This window comes from Galleria mellonella, unplaced genomic scaffold, assembly GCF_026898425.1.
Source record: "Galleria mellonella isolate WM207_F2 unplaced genomic scaffold, CSIRO_AGI_GalMel_v1 utg159, whole genome shotgun sequence".
NCBI classification, from domain to species: Eukaryota; Metazoa; Arthropoda; class Insecta; order Lepidoptera; family Pyralidae; genus Galleria; species Galleria mellonella.
In genome coordinates this window covers 3,144,751-3,165,571 of record NW_026442004.1, presented here as the reverse complement: position 1 = coordinate 3,165,571, position 20,821 = coordinate 3,144,751, and the positions used below count along the sequence as shown (strand labels likewise).

The 20,821-nt window shown below is 32.7% G+C and overlaps 1 protein-coding gene across 50 annotated transcripts in view; it reads right to left on the bottom strand.

Moving 5' to 3' along the window:
• LOC113518763 (modifier of mdg4) overlaps window positions 1-20,821 on the bottom strand; it is a 362,824-nt gene that overhangs the window by 318,280 nt on the left and 23,723 nt on the right. The window contains exon 5 of one of the 50 annotated variants that reach the window (XM_052892494.1): window positions 504-2,415. The exons of 39 other annotated variants lie outside the window; for them this stretch is intronic. In XM_052892494.1, the coding sequence (XP_052748454.1) occupies window positions 2,114-2,415 (302 nt within the window). In that variant the 3' untranslated portion in view covers window positions 504-2,113. Of the gene's footprint in view, window positions 1-503; window positions 2,416-2,712; window positions 3,099-4,668; window positions 4,983-5,073; window positions 5,480-6,255; window positions 6,593-7,548; window positions 8,684-8,849; window positions 11,701-11,912; window positions 13,785-15,229; window positions 15,580-15,714; window positions 15,999-16,075; window positions 17,051-20,821 lie in introns of those variants that run through there. 10 more of the 50 variants (XM_052892489.1, XM_052892495.1, XM_052892503.1 and 7 more) reach the window with 10 other exon arrangements.

Sequence of the window (20,821 nt, the reverse complement as noted above, 5' to 3'; positions counted from 1 at the left end):
ACTTGATCAACTTACATTTATTTATTTATTCAGGCCATTTGTACACATTTTATTGTGTAATAAATACACAATAAAATGTGTACAAATGGCGTGCTTAATGTCTTATGACATTCTCTACCAGCTAACCATTAGATAAAAACAGAAAGCGTTTAAGATCAGTAGTGGCGAACATATATTACACAAAAAATTAAATTTACCTGCTAATATAATTATAAATATAATGCCGAATAATATTATAAATGTATAAAGCATATATATATTTACACAATGATAAATATGTTGTGATTATGTTGACTAAGTAGGATTAATATTTAATAAATAAATGTTGTTATTATAATATAAAAATGCATAGGAAAACTGTTTAATAAACATGGAATTGATATTCAGATAAGTAAAAAGACACAAGAAAAATATATATGATATAAATATATAAACTTAATTTAATAATAACTTAAATTATATATATATATATATATATATATATATATATATATATATATATATGACAGATAATCCCAACATTGGCATACTTAGGTATGAATGTTTGCACTAATTAAAAAATGGAATTGATGTTTGTTACTTATGTAGAGAAGTAGAAGCACTAACACTGTTCATGGTAAGGTTTTATGACGGTAAACATAGTTATAACAATTCTTTGTGTAAGTACAGCCGAGGCTTTGATAAACTTTTTATTACATAATAAGTACTAAAAAATGTAAAATAATAAAAAAATTAATGTATCTTAATTCAAAATAATATGATCTCACTAAAAAAATATCTTACAAACTAGAACGTATACATTGAGTATTATCATTAAGTCGATTGATCGATAAATGCAGTTTCCTACTTTAACAAGTTGTTACATAACCTCTTTTAATTCGTATACATGACATGACTTTCCTTATACATCTTCTGACAAAAGTTAACATAACCGCACCAAAAACGAAACTAACCGCGCAGGAGTCGACGCTCCCCTACAACAACCTTCAACTTTATGTACACTTCCACGAATAAAATAGTAAAAAAATAATGTAAAAATAATGTATAAAAATACTTAGGATATCATAAGAGAACTATCACTTTGTACAATACTCTACAATTAGGACCGTTGCGTGCGGAAGATCAGAACTGAGACGGACGCTCTTGACATCAGACGAGAGCCACGTAATGTTACACACCTTCTCATGAACAACCCACGAAATGGAATTGACTAGAGAACTTGAATACTATATTAAAATAAATGTAAATTGTCACATAGAACTGGCCACGAACAGAACCAAATATCTGTATAGATACTCTGTTAGAGCATAACATTGTATACATTTCTCTTGTCTAATATCGAATCAGTCTCAAGCCATTTGTACGCAAACGGTCACACTAAAGCCTATAAAAGATTCGTATACTTTACACAGCGCAAAATATCTACCCTAAAATAGTATAGTATAATATACATATATATCATAATAATCTCTTTGGAGAATATCATTATAATAGGCAAACTAACGTTTGCAATTTCACATTTATGTATAGTTGAAATAGAATAAAAGCGTATAGATGTTGGAGTTTTCTTACTGACCACCGGCGGAAAGGCACAAGAGCAAAATCTGACTTTCCGTTAGAAATAACAATCCAACATCACCTCCGAATTCCTCACAAAAAATCAGTATTGAGATCAAATTCTGTGCCATTACTATATCATTTTACGTGCCAGTGGTCAAATCAATGATAATAAAATTGACTTACACTCGCTAATGTACCGACGAGATCATCTTATTTACGTAATTGAGATTATTATCAAATGCCACCGTTTAGACAAATAATACGATTTGGACGATTCTTATTCGATATTCTGTTGCTTATGAAGTCTTCAAATTATTACTATGAGTTTCTAAATTGTTAATACAACATGGTCGTTTGTCAATAATGAATCTAATAATTTAGTCTTTTTTTCTCTTGTGCAGGACTGCATGATCACTACTCAAAGTTTTGCAAATAGATCGTCCATTATTTTTGCCTGTTTAAGTATTCAACAATAATTATACAATTCAACAATGGTATATGTGAAATTAAAAATAGCTGCCATTGTTATGAAATGGTCGAGAGTCGTTTCGGTTTAAAACATGGGCCGAAGAGGCGTAGCTCGGACACCGCAAGTGTGTGCACTATTCATCTGCACTACACGTAAACCAAATGTATGAACAGCAGCACGGCATCGGGGGTTCCGAGAACAGCGCCACCACACTTTCCCACTAGCCGCTCGTCCGTTAAAGCAGAATCTGTGTGCTCCGACCTCTATAGCCGGCTTTCCACGTTTGCTCAGACAATATCGAAACTGTCCCGGGAAGCATGGAAAGGGAAACGGTAAGCCCAATGTCGGCGTGGGCTCAGCTGGATTACCAGTGCCGGTGCCTGCAACTAAATACCTGAACAGTTAATATTCGCAACGAAAACAATCAATTGGCCATAATATTAAAATTTTCTTAAATGTCTACGAGCTGTTGCCAATAAGAAATTAAAAGATTTAAAATACTGTTACTATAAAATCACAAAGTAAATAAAAGTCATTACATTAAAAAATCTGTATTTTAGTCGCTTACGTAAACAATTATCGGACTAGAAATACAAAATATATTTTTCTTTTGGAAACATAAAATTTTATATTTACAGAAACTGGTAGGTTGCTAAATTTAAATAATTTAGAAAAAATATTATCATTCATGACGATTATCACGCTTCGTTTGTTTCCTCTTTGAAACAATTATCATAATCGAACTCGATCATGACCCTATTATATTCATCTATCAATTCTTTTTTAACTTCTTTTAGAATGTTCTTTTTCCTGTTATTTTTCCTATATTTTTTCATGGACAACTTTTTCCTGGGCCGCTGCTTCTGCTTGCGTCGCTTGCCATTATGATCATGCGCATACCCAAATGCAATGAGACGGTTATGAAGAGTGATCACGTAGCATCTACAGCCTGAATCAGATTTAATACAAAGCCAGGTGCATCGGTTGCCATCCCCGCATTGCCTTTTACGAAAACGATATCCGTTAACAACCAAGACAGGATTGCCTTTCCGCGATACGCTCCAGTTTACTGCAAACAAGCCGATCTTTCATCTACCAATCTATACAAATATAATTTGTTGATTATGTATCGCAATGAAATACAATGTAGAGAAATATTATTTTTTATTACTTTCTAAAGTTGACAATTAAGATGTCGTTACAATTATCAATTCATGTTGAAGACAAACATTATAAAAATTGTCTTGAATGATTATGATATTTCCCTTTAAAAAAAAAATTAAATACATCAGCCATGGCTCAATATGACACAAAAATTTTGTTGTACATACAACTATTACTTATGAATTACAATTGTGACGAGTCTATTAGAATTTCTTCTTACATGGTAAAAAAATCAATTATGCAGCTATGGCCAAATATATAAACAAACACCTTGTTCATCATAATTATTCTACTAATTAGTGCATAATGAGTAAATATAACTTATTTTTAGTAACTATAAAACTTTTAAAAATACAAATCACATTATTTTCTTCAGCCTTCGTAATTAGTCTAATTATCTATATAAGTTACCGACTCTATGAGATTTCAAATAACACCTTGACAAAAAAAAAAACTAATCGATATACACAAAAAACAAAATGCACTAAAACCAAAAAAGCGGTACTAAAAATAGAGTGCATTCAACCAAATTATGCAATAATTTCTACGAGATAATAAAGTTTGTAATCAAACGTCTAGAAACGTCCTATAGAACTTAAAAAATAATATTGTAAAAAAAAAAGTAAATATGGTACACCTGACTTGTCATAATTCATTTTAAGAAAATTAAAAATGGAGACTATTCGCAATCGTCTGTATAGTATTTAATATTATATTCAACAATTCTAAACCGATTTTGATAATTCTTTTTACAATCGATACTTTTCCACGTGTAATTTTCTCACGACAAAAGTAACAGACGAGCGAGACGCTATGACCCAAGCACCGTACGCACCCTGAAGATTTCTAGGTAGTCGAAACAATTGTTGAATACGACAAAATTCATAAATTATTAATATATATAGACATCGTTAATAAAGATTGTGTGCCTCAAGTAAAACCGACCAATTGTGACAAAACCAGTTATTTTAATCTCAAAAACTAAACTACTAAATATATACTTTTGGATAAAAAAAAAAATTCCCCAAATCGGTTTAGAACGAAAACCTTCTTATTACTGATACCAAATGAAAAATAAACATAAGTTTTAAAAAGAATAACAATAAAAGTAACTTTTATGGAGCAAATTCTTAAACAGTAATTTTAATTCGCCACACTTTTTAAGGACAACTAGCTGTTGTATATGAATGTAAATCTTAAGTTTTTTGTATATCAATTTTGAACTAAACACATTTGATACATATTTGCGATGAAAGTACATTTTAATCAATTTTCTTGAAATTTTGTCGGTACATTGTTAAATGATAACCCTACAACCTATATATGTATATAACTTAGAGGACTCAGTCGAAGGAATGTGATGTTCTTAATATGTCAAATGTATAATAAATACCGAGAATCAAGTTACCAGTATCACAGCCACCGAAGCCACTTAAATTGTTCCTTGTTACATAAATAAACTTATAACCTTACATTTAACTGGTGAATCCTTACGTTCCAAGCTGATGCTGCGAATTATTAACAGGAGAATTCCATTCCTCAAACGTCTTCTCTTGCAGTGCAGGTGCATCAAAGTTATGTGGGGTAAAATTCGGCTCATGGTTGTGTCCGCCTTTGATTCGTACAAACCGGCCTTCCATAGTAGTCTGTACACGACAAAGGCATCCTCTTAAATCCTTATCTCGACAAGCCCAATTCAATTTATCCCTGTATTGATTGTTCATCCAAAATTTATTAGATTGGAATATCAAGACCGATTTACCAGCTCTAGATGGTAAGAAGAAAGCCTCTGTAAAATGAAAACAAAATTATGTCCGACCGTTTTTATTTCAATATTCAAATCAATATAACAGGTGGATAGTGTATAAAATGAAACTCCATTGGCCATGTATGACAACATTAAAAAACATATATGTTCAAAATTGTATTCACAATGTTGTCCACTTATTATCATTATCAATTATCGTGTTTTTTTCCTCTTGTCCTTGATCATAATTAGGCATATTGAAAATCATTTTTAACAAAATCAAAGTACTATATATGAGATTTAAAGTTGAATCATCTTCTGTGTAGTCTTCTGATAGAAGCGTGGTTTCTCATGGTTGTGTTTATTGTTGACCGCAATCACCTCTCCGTGCTTGTTGGTGCGCGCAGAGGCACGACAGTTGAGATGTTTACGCCTAGAGCACACCCAATATGTCGGGAGCGTTTCTATAAACGAATAACCGCCGAGTACCAAGTTCTTCTTGCCTCTCCCCGTCGGTATGTATGCTGCTGACATTTTGTCTACAACAATCACAGGTATAGACTATTTACACGAAACCGACGGACTTAGTGAGACCAGTTATTATATAATTCTCTAAACCAATCTTAGTAATTTTATTGTTTTATATTATTATCTAACTATATCCCTATACAGTTAGACAATAACATTTGCTTGCATGGAAGGGTTGATTCTGATACTAAACAGATATTATTAAAAGAATAAAAAATGTTATTTATAAAACTCAGTACAGATATACTTCAAACCCGTTCTTGACTTTATTATATTGTGTAAATAAATTGTAAGTCTATACGGCACTATTGGATCAGTAAATACAGACTCGAATATGAACGAAAATATGGTATCTAAAAGAAATAATGGAGAAATAGAAGAAGAGAGAAAAAGAAATAGTTTACAAATAAGGTTAAATGCCCTATGCGGTCTTTCTGTTGATTTTTTAGTTAATGATCAATGAAATACACACAAGCGATAATTCTATAGGAATTAGTATCAAAATTGATTACATTTTCAATGTGTAAATCTCTAATCTTATCTTAATTCTATCAATTGATGCAATTTTAAATTAAACGATACTGAATAAATGAATAAATACAGTATCATATCTTTTCGACAAATTGTTTAAATGGAATAAAACAAAAGATAATATATACCAACACATTTTACGGCTACATTTATAAAATAACCTTAATTTTTTTCTAAATAAATCTAAATAAAATAAGTTTCATTATCTTCGAACGTCTTGTTAAAACTGGGATAATCTAGATAAAAATTATACAGGTATACACAAATACTACATCGATATTTTATTACAATTAATACAATAAAAAAAAAAACAATATTTTTCAGCAAATGCTGATAGAAATTTCATATCAAAAATTTGTCCGAGAACTGTCAATTTTACACATGGTCATGTTTATCATAGACTAGTACGACGTCTGCGCCGACGGTGTATATGTTCGCGGGGCATTTCCCGGAAGTGTGACCGCATCGCCAGCGCGTGCGCCCATTGGAAAACTCCCGGTCTTTTACGAAAGAGAACTTGCCCGAGAAGATGACGGGATCCTGCCGGCGGGAAGTCCGCCCGAATCTATACTGAGCCATCGGTGGAGGAGCACCTGATGTAACAATAACTTACTCATTATTAATTACAAAATTTACTTATTCATTTAACATTCAACATGTATCCTGAAACAATCTATACTAACATTATAAATATGATATATGAATAAAAATATATATTTACATGTTTGTAACTTAATCACTTTAAAACTATTAAACAAATCTGGACTAAAATCTTTTGATAGTACATAAAGCATATCCTTAACAAGCACGTAACTTTTAATCCCGGCAGTATATTCCCGTACGATAATGAACAACTGAAATTTACTTAAGTATTGAATTTAAGGGTGAACAAATTTGAAATTTTTTCTTTATGTTACAGCTAAAATATTGTTTGAATAATTTAAGATTTGTTCAAAGTTTTCAACCTTCACCAAAGAGTATAATTGCTATTTCGATGAAGAATCAATTAAAATTGATTCACAATTGGCGAGAATTGCGAAGTATACATAAAAATTATATACAAATGAAAAACCTTTCACTTTTTTGTAATAAGTATTAAATATATCAAATATAAGAATTACAAAATCCTTTTTGGAGATATACAACCGTACTCTTCAGTCGTAATGTTTCATGAAAAAAGTTACAACTGACGTAAAACATGACCCAAACAGAAATCAAATCGAACGGTTTAAATCTAAAATAAAAAAAAATGAACATAATTCCATAATTTATTATTTGCATATCATAAAGTAACAAAACGTAAGTTTGTAATATACACTACGACATTATTTCTTTTTTTAAACTTGAACTTAAATTTGACATATAAGTTCTAAAAATTAAACTACTTATATGTCATATCGACATCGTATTTCATTCTATCATACGTATTACTTAAAAAACAAACACTACGCAAGTAGCAATTTGTTATGTTGTGTTATCGAAAAGTTTTTATATTTTTATTTATTAGGCCAGTAATGAGTTTTGCCATGTGAAAAAGTAAAAAACAAGATTAATGTTTAAGATAAATTTATTTAATATAAATCTTAATGAGTAATACTCTGTTGGCATCGTAACGATGCCTGAAACGATTATAAAGATATCAAAATTTATACACATATAAAGTCCAGCAATAATGTTAACAAGGAATGTTCAGTACAGCGAATGTCTTAAATGACAATGGTCCCATAAACACAAGGCACTTCTCTTAATATTTTCTCACAATTTTGCTACATCTTATAAATATATGTCGAGTTCATAACAATATCATAAGTACAGTATACAATTAAAATTTAATTATAGTTAATAAAAATTATTTAATGATTCTATCTTATCACAACTTGGCATTAATTGCAGTGCGTATTTCTTTTTAATATTTCTATTTCGAAAACTCGTATCAAAAAGTACATTATTAGTAATTTCATTTATCATAATTTGATAAATTCAAGTATGATAAACAAGTAAAACTTGCATATACAACCTTAATACGTCACTAATCATAAGCACCAGAATTAGCAGAAACATAAAGGCAATGTTTAATGGAATGAATTCAGTTGAAGTATTGAACTTAAAAGTAAAAATATATTTAAAACCCTTATTCAATATAATAATATTGTCTTTTCACTCATCACAATATCCTACGCTCTAGTATAATAAGTCAAAGCCTAGCAATTATTGTCTACATTGCTTTATAATCGATATGATAACGTCACCTACATATAAAACGTGTCAACTATTATAACATACCTAAGTAATATAAATTTTATTATAAATTATACTTAAAATAAGTCCAAGTGATTGACCATGCAATCATTCAAGTTTCGGAACCTGCATTGCTAATGCGTCAACATGTGGGCCCAGGATAGGTGTGGCAGTAGGTAGATGAGGAGAGACCACCGTGGGGCCGTCCAACTGCTTACGTGCATTTGAGCGTCGAGACGGGAGGCACAGCGCTCGAGGTGGATGATTGTGCATACCCTTCACCGCTACTACACTGGAACCTAACATGTGAATGCGCGCTTTACAGTTGGTCTTCTTTGATGTGCACCGCCAAATAACCTTGTCCCTCAATTTGGACTCCTCACAGAACGGAAACGTGTTCACCATCATTATTATTTTCCCGCGTCGCGACTTCAAAAACTTTATACCTGTGGAAAACAAAGTGGTCAGACCATCGTTTACAGAAAACAGAGTAAACAGATTCGCTATTTACTTTTATTTCATAATTAAGACATTACTAGATGCTTTGTGCTTTGTACTAAAGCAGTAGCTCTGAAATGAGGTTCTAGTGAAGCTATTAAAGAAAACTAACGATTATTTATAAGTACAATTTAATATGATTTCACAAAACGTACCCCGTACATATGAAATAAAAAATCTTATAATATAGTGGTATAATTATAAGTTTACGCTATGATTGAGACTTGTTTTGTTGTACATAATAAAAAGCCACTGAGGTAAATAGACGTATTTGGTCACACTTAGCGAAAGCCGTGGTGGTAGCATTGTCTCGAACTAACACACATTATTATTCACTATCTAAGAGATTCAATAATTTAACAACATGAGCAAAAACAGACAAGTCCGAACCGACCAGACCGAAGATACGTATATATTCGAATATTGAAAATCGTCACAAATATTAGGTGATACAATAGCGAGGTAAATATTGCGTGAAATATAAACCAATATTTACAAAGTGTGTGAGATGAACTTACAATTATTCTAAAACATAAATCGTATCTTAAATAATTGACGTATATTGTCATTGCTCTAAATATAATACATATAAACTTACAAATATTTTATAATTACAATAAAAAGCTATCGCCACGGCTTGAAAATGTCCGCTGTTCTTATTGTTTCCATTGGATGTTATCCCTGTTTTATGTTGTAGAATATATTTTAAAAGTTCAAAGAGGTACATACATACATACAAGAAATTATGAATTGTTCGAATATCCACTAGGTAAGTAACATTCAGTTACGGTGCAACTTTCAAAGAGGTAAGTACACTAACACCTGAATCTCAATACATCAGAATATTTTCTCTCACATCATATGATGATTGTAATATTCGACATTAAACAATCGAGACCTAATATAATTTAACGCCTAGATAATTCCGTACATTGATAACTCATTCGCACACAAGATAATCCTCAGTTATTAAGATATCTAAATAACAATTAAAATTAGTAAAATTTGTACTTAAATCAGAGTGGTAAATATAAAAGCAGAACCACGATTTCATTGATAATAATTAATTCGACAAGCAACAAATTATTATATCAAAACAATCCATAAAATATATTTAGACAACAGTCTCAAAAAGTGCCTATTTTTATATTATAGTCGTCAACAGCGAACGATCGAAATACAAGTTAAAACTAAGTAAAGAGGTAGTTGAGTTTCGATATTAACTAGAGGTAGTAAGATGGCGCGCCGGACCCTGCGCGGCGTACCGCCCCAGCGCGCACGCCTATCCTAACTTACATTAACGTGCTTAAATCTAACACACCTTACTCAAGTAAAGCTTCTGAGTATTTAATCATGTATATAAAATTGTATAATTAAACTAATCTGTAAAACCCGTATAAAAAAGTGAAGAGGTAGTTGATTGAGCTTAAGTACTTAAAATCAATCCTAGAGCACAACAACATCGATTGTAGCCAGCGCGGTCGGTCCTGTGCTTGTGCACGACGCGACCGTTTGTCATCGAAGGTAAGTACCATTAATATTTGCAATAGCTAATGTAAATTCTTAAAGATAAAAGAGGCGGACATCTAATAAATGTCTACGTAGCAATATCTGAAACTTTGTAAAGTTTTACTCTCAAAATAAATATTTTTCTAAGTACCAGTCGTGGGGATATAATATTGCTTTGTTTCGAACAGAGTTTCCGCATTCAGTCACCGACGCGTCGTCGACAGCGCCTCAGTATAGAAGGCCGCGACCTATCTAGCGCAACCGTGTCTCGACTGCTCGCACGTTCGGATGCAACTTCTGATCCTGACCGGCTTCACCTGATGCCTACTGACCAGCTTGCTTGCATGTTTAGTACCCCCCTCCGTTTTCATAGCGCTACATATTCTGGGATGATGCTGCACGGATCGACTGAGCCAAAATCAAAACGCTAAAATCGGCCATATTCCGGATAATAACCATCTATCTAAACCTGACATCGATAAGAGATGACACCATTACACATTCAAAAAGTTCTTATACATTTAACATTCTCCTTATTCGATTCGATAAATAACCCACACCTATATGAATAACTTCATAGGTCTCGGAGAGACCACCTAACCTACGTACTTTGCGACTTACTGGTTTAACTGGTCGTCGTTCTATTGCCTTCACTGGTCATAACATTCAAAACACCACAACACCTACATAAATGTTTAACATACATTCACATTACCGATGATTAATAACCCAACAATATCCATCGCTGAATCTTAAACAAGACCTTTCCCCTTATAATGTACATTATATAATAATTATTCTAAATAATTTATGCTATATCGTATGCCAAAAGGCGATCAGAAAATATCGAATGATTGATAGTCTCATCATCTTTGAAATCCATTCGCAAATATTATGCCTAACAATCGTAAACATGCTTCGAAATATATTGTGACGTTTAGAGAGACTAATTGTTTTTAGTCTTCCTCCTTGCAAGGAGTGTCGACAAGAAGTGGTTTAGCAGCTGGTGTGTGTTGCGCCGGCTGTGGTGGCAGAGCATTGGGCGAGGGCTGTGCCGGGGTGCCCGTAGTGGCAGAGACTGCAGCGGATGCATTAGCGGTGGCAGTTGCATGAGCGGTGGCCGCATACAGTGCGAGAGCGTGCTGCAACTGCAGCAGTTGATGGTGTGGATCAAGGGGAGCGGGTGCACGATGTCCGCTCTGATGCGGTGTGCGTACTACATACCGGCCATCAGCAAAACGCCGCACATTCGGTGGTGCGTGATTGTGAGCATAACGCGAGCGTACTATGCGCTCGTGACCTTCGGGTCCCTCAGTGTTAACGTCAGCAAGACAGCGGGAGGTAAGTCGCGACGAACAGTACCACTGCTTACGTCCATGCGCCAAGTTGTTCTTCAAACGAAATGTGTACCCACGATGCAGAAGCAATCTCCCTTTGCCCGCGCGAATGAAACGCGCTGAAATAAAATGTTACATTCAGTAAAAAAGTTCAAAGATACTCCGTACAGATGTTATGGCTAATTTAATAAGCAGCTCATGTCAATGATCGTGAATCCTTGAACTAAAGCTGACTTTTTAAAATAACATGCATACATAAAATCAAGGATAGAAACAAACATTTGGAAAGATGTTTAATTTTAGTTTATTCATTTAAATAAAACAAAGTACATTGATGGAAATTTTATTTTAGGTAATTTATGAGAATTTAATAACACATGAAGTCATTTGTTTTTTTATTGACCACAATTACACATACACGACTCATCGTTTCAAGATGCAAAATATCTAATAGGAAGATAACGTACAGGTTGGTAATGTAATAAATATAGTGATCATCAAATACTTTTCTCTATGAGATAGGTCGAATGAGCAATTAAATACCTATTTGGCACATACATTGAACTAAATATTTGGCAACAAGTATTCAACAGTGAGCACTCAGTTAATCTAAGACTTGAATAAAACTCTAATATTTTACAATAAATAAGAGTAAAAATTAATATTTCGTTGCGTAATATAGTTAGAGATCATATCCAAGGATACTAAACATAGTTTCGACAATTATCTTCTAAATTCAATTTTGTTATCTCTGCTATAAAACAAAGCCGAATAAAATAATAACAAAATGTATTCAGTATAATAGGAAAATCACAGTACTCTACTAAATCAAAATAAAACTGGTCACATGCATAAAAATATTTTGACTATATCTGTTAACTATAAGGAGTTCATCATATCTTATTTACTAAAACCTACTGTGATTTTATGCCTACTACACGACTCACATTAATACGATATTTTGGCACTTAAATAAAATGAGATCTTATTCACTGATCTACATGATTATGAGTGTATTATCACAAAAAATCACATACATAAAATATTACAACATTTGAGACTAGCATAAAAACTAACTACATGGCACGAATTCATAAATCATAGATTATAGGCAGGTTAAATTTTTTGAACTTAATAATAATATTACGAATATTTTGAACAATAGTAACACATACCGAGATTTATTAACCCTTAAATACCTGAAGTTTCAAATTTGTGACCGGGGTTTGCATTATTTCATTGTTAAATAAATTTAAATATTTTGATTACCGTAATACCTAAAGTATCAAAAATGATACCAAATGTTTTTTTTTTTTTCAAAATAAATATATAAAAATATCGTTTTGATTTTTTTACTATTTTTTTTACCATTAGTAAACACAGTAAAGGATACACTTATATATTTTTTAATTTGATTTAAAAAATCAGGCTTTTAAGGTGTAATAACTTATAGACATTTAACATTGGAAATGACCAGTTAGTGAAGGAACATTATGTCACGATTACAACTAAATCTACCAATCTGGACAGCAATTTGAAGACAAAGGGAAGCTAATTTTGATTACCTCAGCCACTCCTTCACAAAAAAAAAAAAGAGTTTAACTGGGAACAATCTGAATCACCTCCGAAGTTGAACGCTATAGCTAGCTTTTCCAGCTACCATTATTGATAAAATGTATCAAAATAGTTCATTCCAAAATATATTTTTTAAATAGATATTAACAGCCTGATGAATCGAATCGATCAGATCAAAAGAAAGATGGGCATCATTTTGAATTTATAAAACTAATATCTTTTATAATTTCTCAAATTCACTGGCTCGATGACTTATATATATAACCTTATTTGTACTCTCACTAATAACGTACCACCCAAGCATTTGGGTCGAAGTTATGGAAGTCGAAACGGGGCATCCGCGGTAAAAGCAACGGCGTCGGCGGCGATGGCGCAAGGCTGGTGGAATTTTCTAACTTGACCTGCTTCGCGGCAGCGTTCCGCCGACCGCAACGCGTGGTATGATTGTGTTCACCGACGAGCTTGTGTAGCGTGCCCTTCTGCGTATAAGCTTTACACCCGCAGCCACCCATCGTACACCGCCAGCGAACGACGCCTGACCGCATCGTATGCGCTGCGTAGAAGCTGCGCCCGCGCACCCAAAGACGCGGCCGCCCGCCCGGACCCACGCACAATCGCACGAACTTCTCTACAGAAACAAACATTATATTGAAACAAAAGTTACGTTACAATTCCACATTATTTAAATTCAACAACAATTTGACCAACGACGGCATGCAATGTAAAGCGTTATTTTGTTAAAACTAATTATTATTGGAACTAATCACATTGGTTTTAGAACAGTAAATACATATATACATACAATTGTTAGATTTCAACGCCACAAAAATAATGTTATTTATTTGTTCAACTTCACTTGACATTACGCGAAAAATATATATAAATTAGATATTATTTGTATTATATTACTATATGACTAGACATAGTTAATATCAGGTTATTATTACCATTGACATAAGCTCTCTCTTAAACACACATTCTACTACAAAGAACAGTACCAATAGAAGCAGATACTGGATTATAACTATCTAATAATTTATTGCTAAAATTGTTAGTGACATTACAATTACGCTCTAACAGAATTATTATCAATTATTATTAAAACCACGTGTATGTAGAGATTAGGTTAAACTCAATGGTTAAACCTACTGAGATCATTAGTATTGACAAGCACAATAGGTATTAGGTACATTAGATGACATTTTTAACATGAAGACATGTAGTTCATTTACAACTACATATTTGTGCAAGTTACCATAGAAATAAATTCTATTTAAAAACATTGACTAGATCAGCTTCAACACAACCTCTCTTGTCAGTAAGTACAGCACTCGTATCTTTTTTATACATGACATATTTAGTAAATTATCTTGGCCTATCTTTATCGAAATAATAAAACATAAAAAAAAAACAATTTCTGACTATTTTCTGTTGTATTTTTTTAAATATTGAAGCATAATAAAGCAGACAAAAGAATCATTTGTACAACAATAGCTTTCCCTTAATTATATATAAACTGTGTCAGACACGTATATGGCTAAATTCGTAGAAAAAGACAAGCCAAGATTATTTACTAATTTTATCAAGTATAACAAAATAGACTACACTAGGAATAGACTTCACAAAAATGAACCAGTTTCAGATTCAGAGCACACATCTCTCTATGCGCTCATAACTGTTCATGAATATTCTTTCGCAACCTGTTAGTCTTTTTAGTTAGCAACACACGACCAACGCCAATAAATCATAAATCCAATTTAAAGCTAAAATAGCATCTTATCGTTCCAAATATGTAGACGTTAAAGCCAAAATCTTAGCCAGTAAAAAGTACTTTTGATTGGTCTGTCTATGCTGGTAATTGATTTAATAGAATAAATCTAAAGCAATTGTACTCCTTTACAGATTCTTGCCTTCGTCTTTTCATTGTTTTCTTTTTACAATCAATAGTACTTTTGTAATGTAATGTGTTAATATACTAAGTATATGAATAACTATTATGAGAATAACATTATCACTCTTATTTTAAGAATCGGATAAGGTATTGGTATCGGTCGTAAGTATTAGATAATTATTCGAGCCATGCGTGGATTAGTCGTCGAGCATAGCCTTCGCTTGAGCGGCGAGCGCGGCTTGCGCGAAGGCGCGCTGAGCGGCTGCGGTAGCAGTAGCGGTGGCGGTGGCGGTGGCGGCGGCGGCAGCGGTAGCGGTAGCAATTGCAGGCGGTAACACCGCCGGGGGCTCGTGTGAGTGCACATTACTCAGAGCGAAGATACGGTCGTGCAAAGTGTGCGCGTACGCCCGACACGTGCGCCGCGTGCACCGCCACCGCACCTTATTCTTCTCGGGGAACACCTTCTCAGCATAAAAGGAGAACCCACCGAGTCTCATGTGTCGCCGGCCTCTATTCGATATCACGAACTCCACTGTAAAACACCACCCCCGTCACTATACATAACCACATCCCAGACAGACAAGTCATGCTGGTTAAGTACTAATCATGATTTCCAAACCACAGTCACATGCTTACAAATAAAAAAAGTCGAATTTTATTATACATTTATTTATATAACAAGTCATTTGGATGAAATAGTCTCAATCAGACTCTCTATTCGCGTGTGTTCGTTTATATATGGCGTATGCGGTGAATGATTGTGTACCGCCACCCTCGCTAGTAGTCGTCCCTCGTACGTGAGCGCCCGAGCCGGGCAGCCCTGGGTGCGTCTGCGGCAGGACCAGTAAACACGAGCACCGCGCCGCTTCCGAGCAACGAACCCGTATCCCTCCACTAGAAGGGCAGGTGCTCCGCGCCTCGTAACCGTGTAGCGCACGTCTCTCGAAACACCTGTTCCATCATACTCAATGGAAATATTACAATCCATGCAAATAACACGTCAGACAGTTAAAAAAATAAAATATTCATTAAAATTCATTATTTTATTTATGCATTACAATTATGTTCTTATAGCTATTTGATCACAATCTTTCATGTAACTACAGTACTTAATTTTTGTGATTACCTTACAATTTGACAATTAAATTAGAAGAATCTTTAGTAGGTTCAACTAAATATCTACATCGAATTATGAAACGATATAATACAACTAACAAAATTTCAAGATTTAAAATGAAAAAGTCTGACACACGACAGCGTCAATTACATTGCTTATTAGTAAAATAATTGTCCTAGTCCTTCACTTCAAAAATAGTTAATTGAATTCCTCATCATAAATAAAAACAAACAAAAATAAACAGACACATTAAATATTCAAGTCCTAGTAGAAAAAGAATGTTTTTTAATATTCTGTTATAGTCAACATGTAAAAAGTATAAATACATTACAATAACTTTACAAAGGAAATAAAAAATGACAAATGTTCAGATAACAGAATTCACAAAAAAACTAGCTTTTCTCGACTAAACGGGTTTACGTTTAGTTCCTTGTGTAAAAAATGAATGTAATGAAAATAAAAAGAAATTCTAGGAAATATGAACGCATGTTATTATTAGCTATGGAAAAAGACATGATTGTATGTTTAAAACGATCACACACAAAATATACAGCTAAAATAAAAATAAAAAACACTCATTTAGAGATCAAAGTGTACTAAACAGTGGGGCAAGTGACTACCTCGCCCTGTTCGTATTTCCGGGCGATCTTTTGCAGGTGGTTATCAATATGATTATGCACCGGGTTAGTTATTCGCAACACGTTATTCTTCGACGTAATTCTCGCCCGACACCGTTTCCCGTACTCCATGCATCTCCAAAACGTTCTGCCACTGCGCACACTGTCTGTCACGAATATGTACGGTTCATATATCAATTGTAGATGGCCACTCTTCGTCTGAATGAAATGGAGTTCGCCCTTGACGTTGCTGTTTATTGACCCTACAACTAAACAATAGAGTTGGGTGAGCGTCATAGCAAAATCACATTGGTGACTACAATACTAATGTTTGGGATTAAAATTTGACAATCGTATAGGTAATAAAACAAAGAGGTGTTCTCCAAACTTTATTGTTTTAAATAACCACTCACGAGCGTGTCGATATGTTCCAGGTTCTTAGCTTTTGCATTGACGTTATAAGACATTATAATAATATAAGTAGTTAACAACAGCGTAATTCGAAAAAAATCCTTATAAACAATTAAAATTGCAAATAAGTACTCCTTAAGCATTAACACCGAAGCGTAGTAATACAAAAAACAACTATTCTTTCGTGGTTAGTATTATATTTATAAATTAGAATTAGCGCATTTGTTATTCAATTTATTCCCTAATACTATATAACTTTAGGATTAGGATAGACCCTCGAATTAAGTAATGTCAATTTAAAAACGAAAAAATTAAGTAATTTGGTCACATTTTTGTAATATTTTATTTTATATTTTTAATATAATGTATAAAAATTATACTATCTATTCATCACTTCATGAATTAGTAATGGAGATTTCTGACTATCTTGCCGTATTCTATCTAAAGAGATATCGATGTATGCGGTACATGGTATAAAGCCTTGACGATTAAGTTTTGTTTTTATATCATACATAATAAAACTTTGTAACTTGTTGTCATTAAATAAACAAAAATAAATATACTTAACAAAAAACAAAATCCAAATACGAGTTAGATACAGTAGTTAGTACATTTTCAATACTGATTTATTTAATAATATAACACAACAATAAAAAAAATTATGAAACAAACTTGAGAATAAAATTATATTTTTACTAACAATATTGAAATATAACAAAACGTCATTCTTAATATTATACCTAAATGCGATAATTTGAAAAGATGGATATTTGTTACTCTTTCACACAAACACTCCTGAACGGATTTGAATGAAATTTAGTGCACAAGCAAGTTATATCGTAACTTAGCATATAAGATACTTTATGTATTGATTCACGTGGGAGAAGCCGCAAAATACAGCTAGTGATAATAACTAGTTAATAAATTAAGAACAACTTATTGACTATAATGTTATAAATAAGAAACAGCTCAAAATTATCTTGTGCAAACACTAAACAAAAAAGAAAAACAAACGAACAAATCTAATAATTTAAAACCAATAGTTCCCATAGAAATCATCATCAGGCTCACAGAACAGAAAAATTGGACTGGACATTGTCGAGTCAGTTAGTTGAACATAAAATTACATTGTTTGATGTTAAATTATTTCAACTATTAATTTATGACGGATTAGAACCATTCCAATGACCGCTACCAGAAAAAAGAATTTGTATTTGATTAAACAATTTTTTCCTATTTGACATTTCGAGCATATTATGGATATAACACCGAATATAGGTTTTACAACCCAAAACCGAACTTTCGGCCTTGGTCTCATTTTGGCCGAAACCGACACCGAAACTTACTGAAACATATTTAAAGTTTATCTTCTATACTGAAACCTAGTGTATTTTTTACACAATTATTTACACAAACACTAACTAAAGTATGTAACAAATGTGTCATATATATTTATATGTAAAAACATGTTAAAATTATTTATAACGTTAACTATAAAAAAAACTTTCATTAGACACACACACACAGAAAACACACAAAGAATTTTTATTTGATTATACAATTTTTTCCCTATTTTGTCGTTCCTATACTTCATACATAGCTGATATATCTTTAAATAAAACCCAAAACTGCGTAACTTATACTAAAATTAAGTACTTTTATAACCTAATGTTAATACAAATTATGCAGTATTCTGGGACCCAAATATGTTATTAACAAAATTGGGCCATAGTCTAAATAAAACAAATATATTTAATAATTTCTTTTTTTATGCAACTTAGCAAACAAGCTGACGGTCCACCTGATGGAAAGTGGTAACCGTCGCCTATAGACAGATGCAGTATCATGAACATAACAGAGTATACTTTTTCGCCCATGATACCCCCCATGCGTCGCCATTCCTGAGGATTCAGGTGTTATTCCTCTATACTCTGTAAATTCACTACCATACAAACACAACTGCTTCACGGTAGAAACACGAATGGAACAGAGGTGCCCAAGCAACCGACTTTTGTACAAAGTCACCCTCTGGTATATTTAATAATAAATGTTTTTTTACGAAAATACTGTAACTATAAAAACCAAATTTTTACAACAATTTTTTGATGAAAATTAATATCGGAGATCTATCACATTTAGTTTAAAAATTTGTATTTACATTTAGCGTTTTAATCTTTAAAAGCTTTAGCGAAAATTATCTTCTAAGGAATAAATTTGTCGGTAAAAATATGTATGGTACGTAACTTTATAACTTAGTCTTGAAAAATTTTATTTACTCTTAGTAATATTTTCCGTATTTCCCAGCACAGAATAGGCCAAACCTTCCTTTCGCGTTAGTGTCGTGAAAGGCGACTAAGGGAACTTAATGATCGAGGGCTGACAGCAGCGTCCCTCTTAGAACATCACCAAAGCTTAACCGCGGTTGTCAATCCGCCTGCCAAGCGTGACAACTACTGTCTATACCCCCTTTTGGGGAAGGCCTATTCAGCAGCAGTGGATAGTAGACGGCTGATATGATGATGACTATATATAAAACTAAGGGGACAAGGGTTACCAATGTACCAACAGAAATAAGTATAGGAGAATTATAAAAAATCATCCCTTAATTAAAATTAGGCATTAAAATTTGTAAAGAAAGTTCGCCATTTCTTTTATTTAGTGTCTCCTAAAATAATAAACGCAAGTTTTACCATCTTCAGTTGTTCCAACAATTTTTTTTTTAACTACGAAAGTGGCAACGAGACATACAGCCAATCTAATGGTAAACTGTTACTGTATGGATGCCTGCAATACTAGGGGTGTCATGTGGGCATTATCGACCTAGAAGAAACCTTAACACCCTTCTTGAAGAACTCCATGCTTTAATATCTAGGGTTTTGTTTTTATATTTTTTAATTTTCATAGAACTTTACCAACTAACTATTGTTGAGTTCCTAACATCAAAAATAATTATTTTGTCAATTCAATTCAATAATAGTTTCATTGTCTCTTTTATCTAGTTCTATTGTTCTAGGTTTACCAAATAAAGGAATAAAATAGAAGAAAACCAGTAAGAACCATACTACTTCATTTGGGACAAACCACTACTTAAGTAGCATAAAATAAAGTGACTTGTTCTATAGTAAACTAAACACACATAATTGTAAATACTATTACGAAAGATGTTAGATGCTTACATTTAAAACACGAATAAATAGTGGTATTCGATATACGAGTAGACTTGCTATATTTTAACTTAATTCTAGCGAGAAAAGCGGAGTAATAGAGATAGCAAAATAATAAATGTTAAAATTAATAATAATTTTTAAACCTTCAAGAAAAGAGAATATTCCTTCTTAAAAGACGATCAATACACATTTTCACTGATGCTGCTAGACGACGGTTATCACCAAGTAAGCTGCATGCTCGTTTGTTCCTAATGATGGAAAAAAAAATACGGTCATGTAATTTAGTAAACATTATATTATTATTAATATTGTGTGAATACGCACTAAAATATTCAAAACATATACTTCACCATGTTACACACGTTAACAAAAATAAAATAAGATATGTTAATTACTAAACCAATAGTAATCTTAAAGTCTGAAATTGAGAAAAAATAAAAATAAATTACATTAAAATATAGA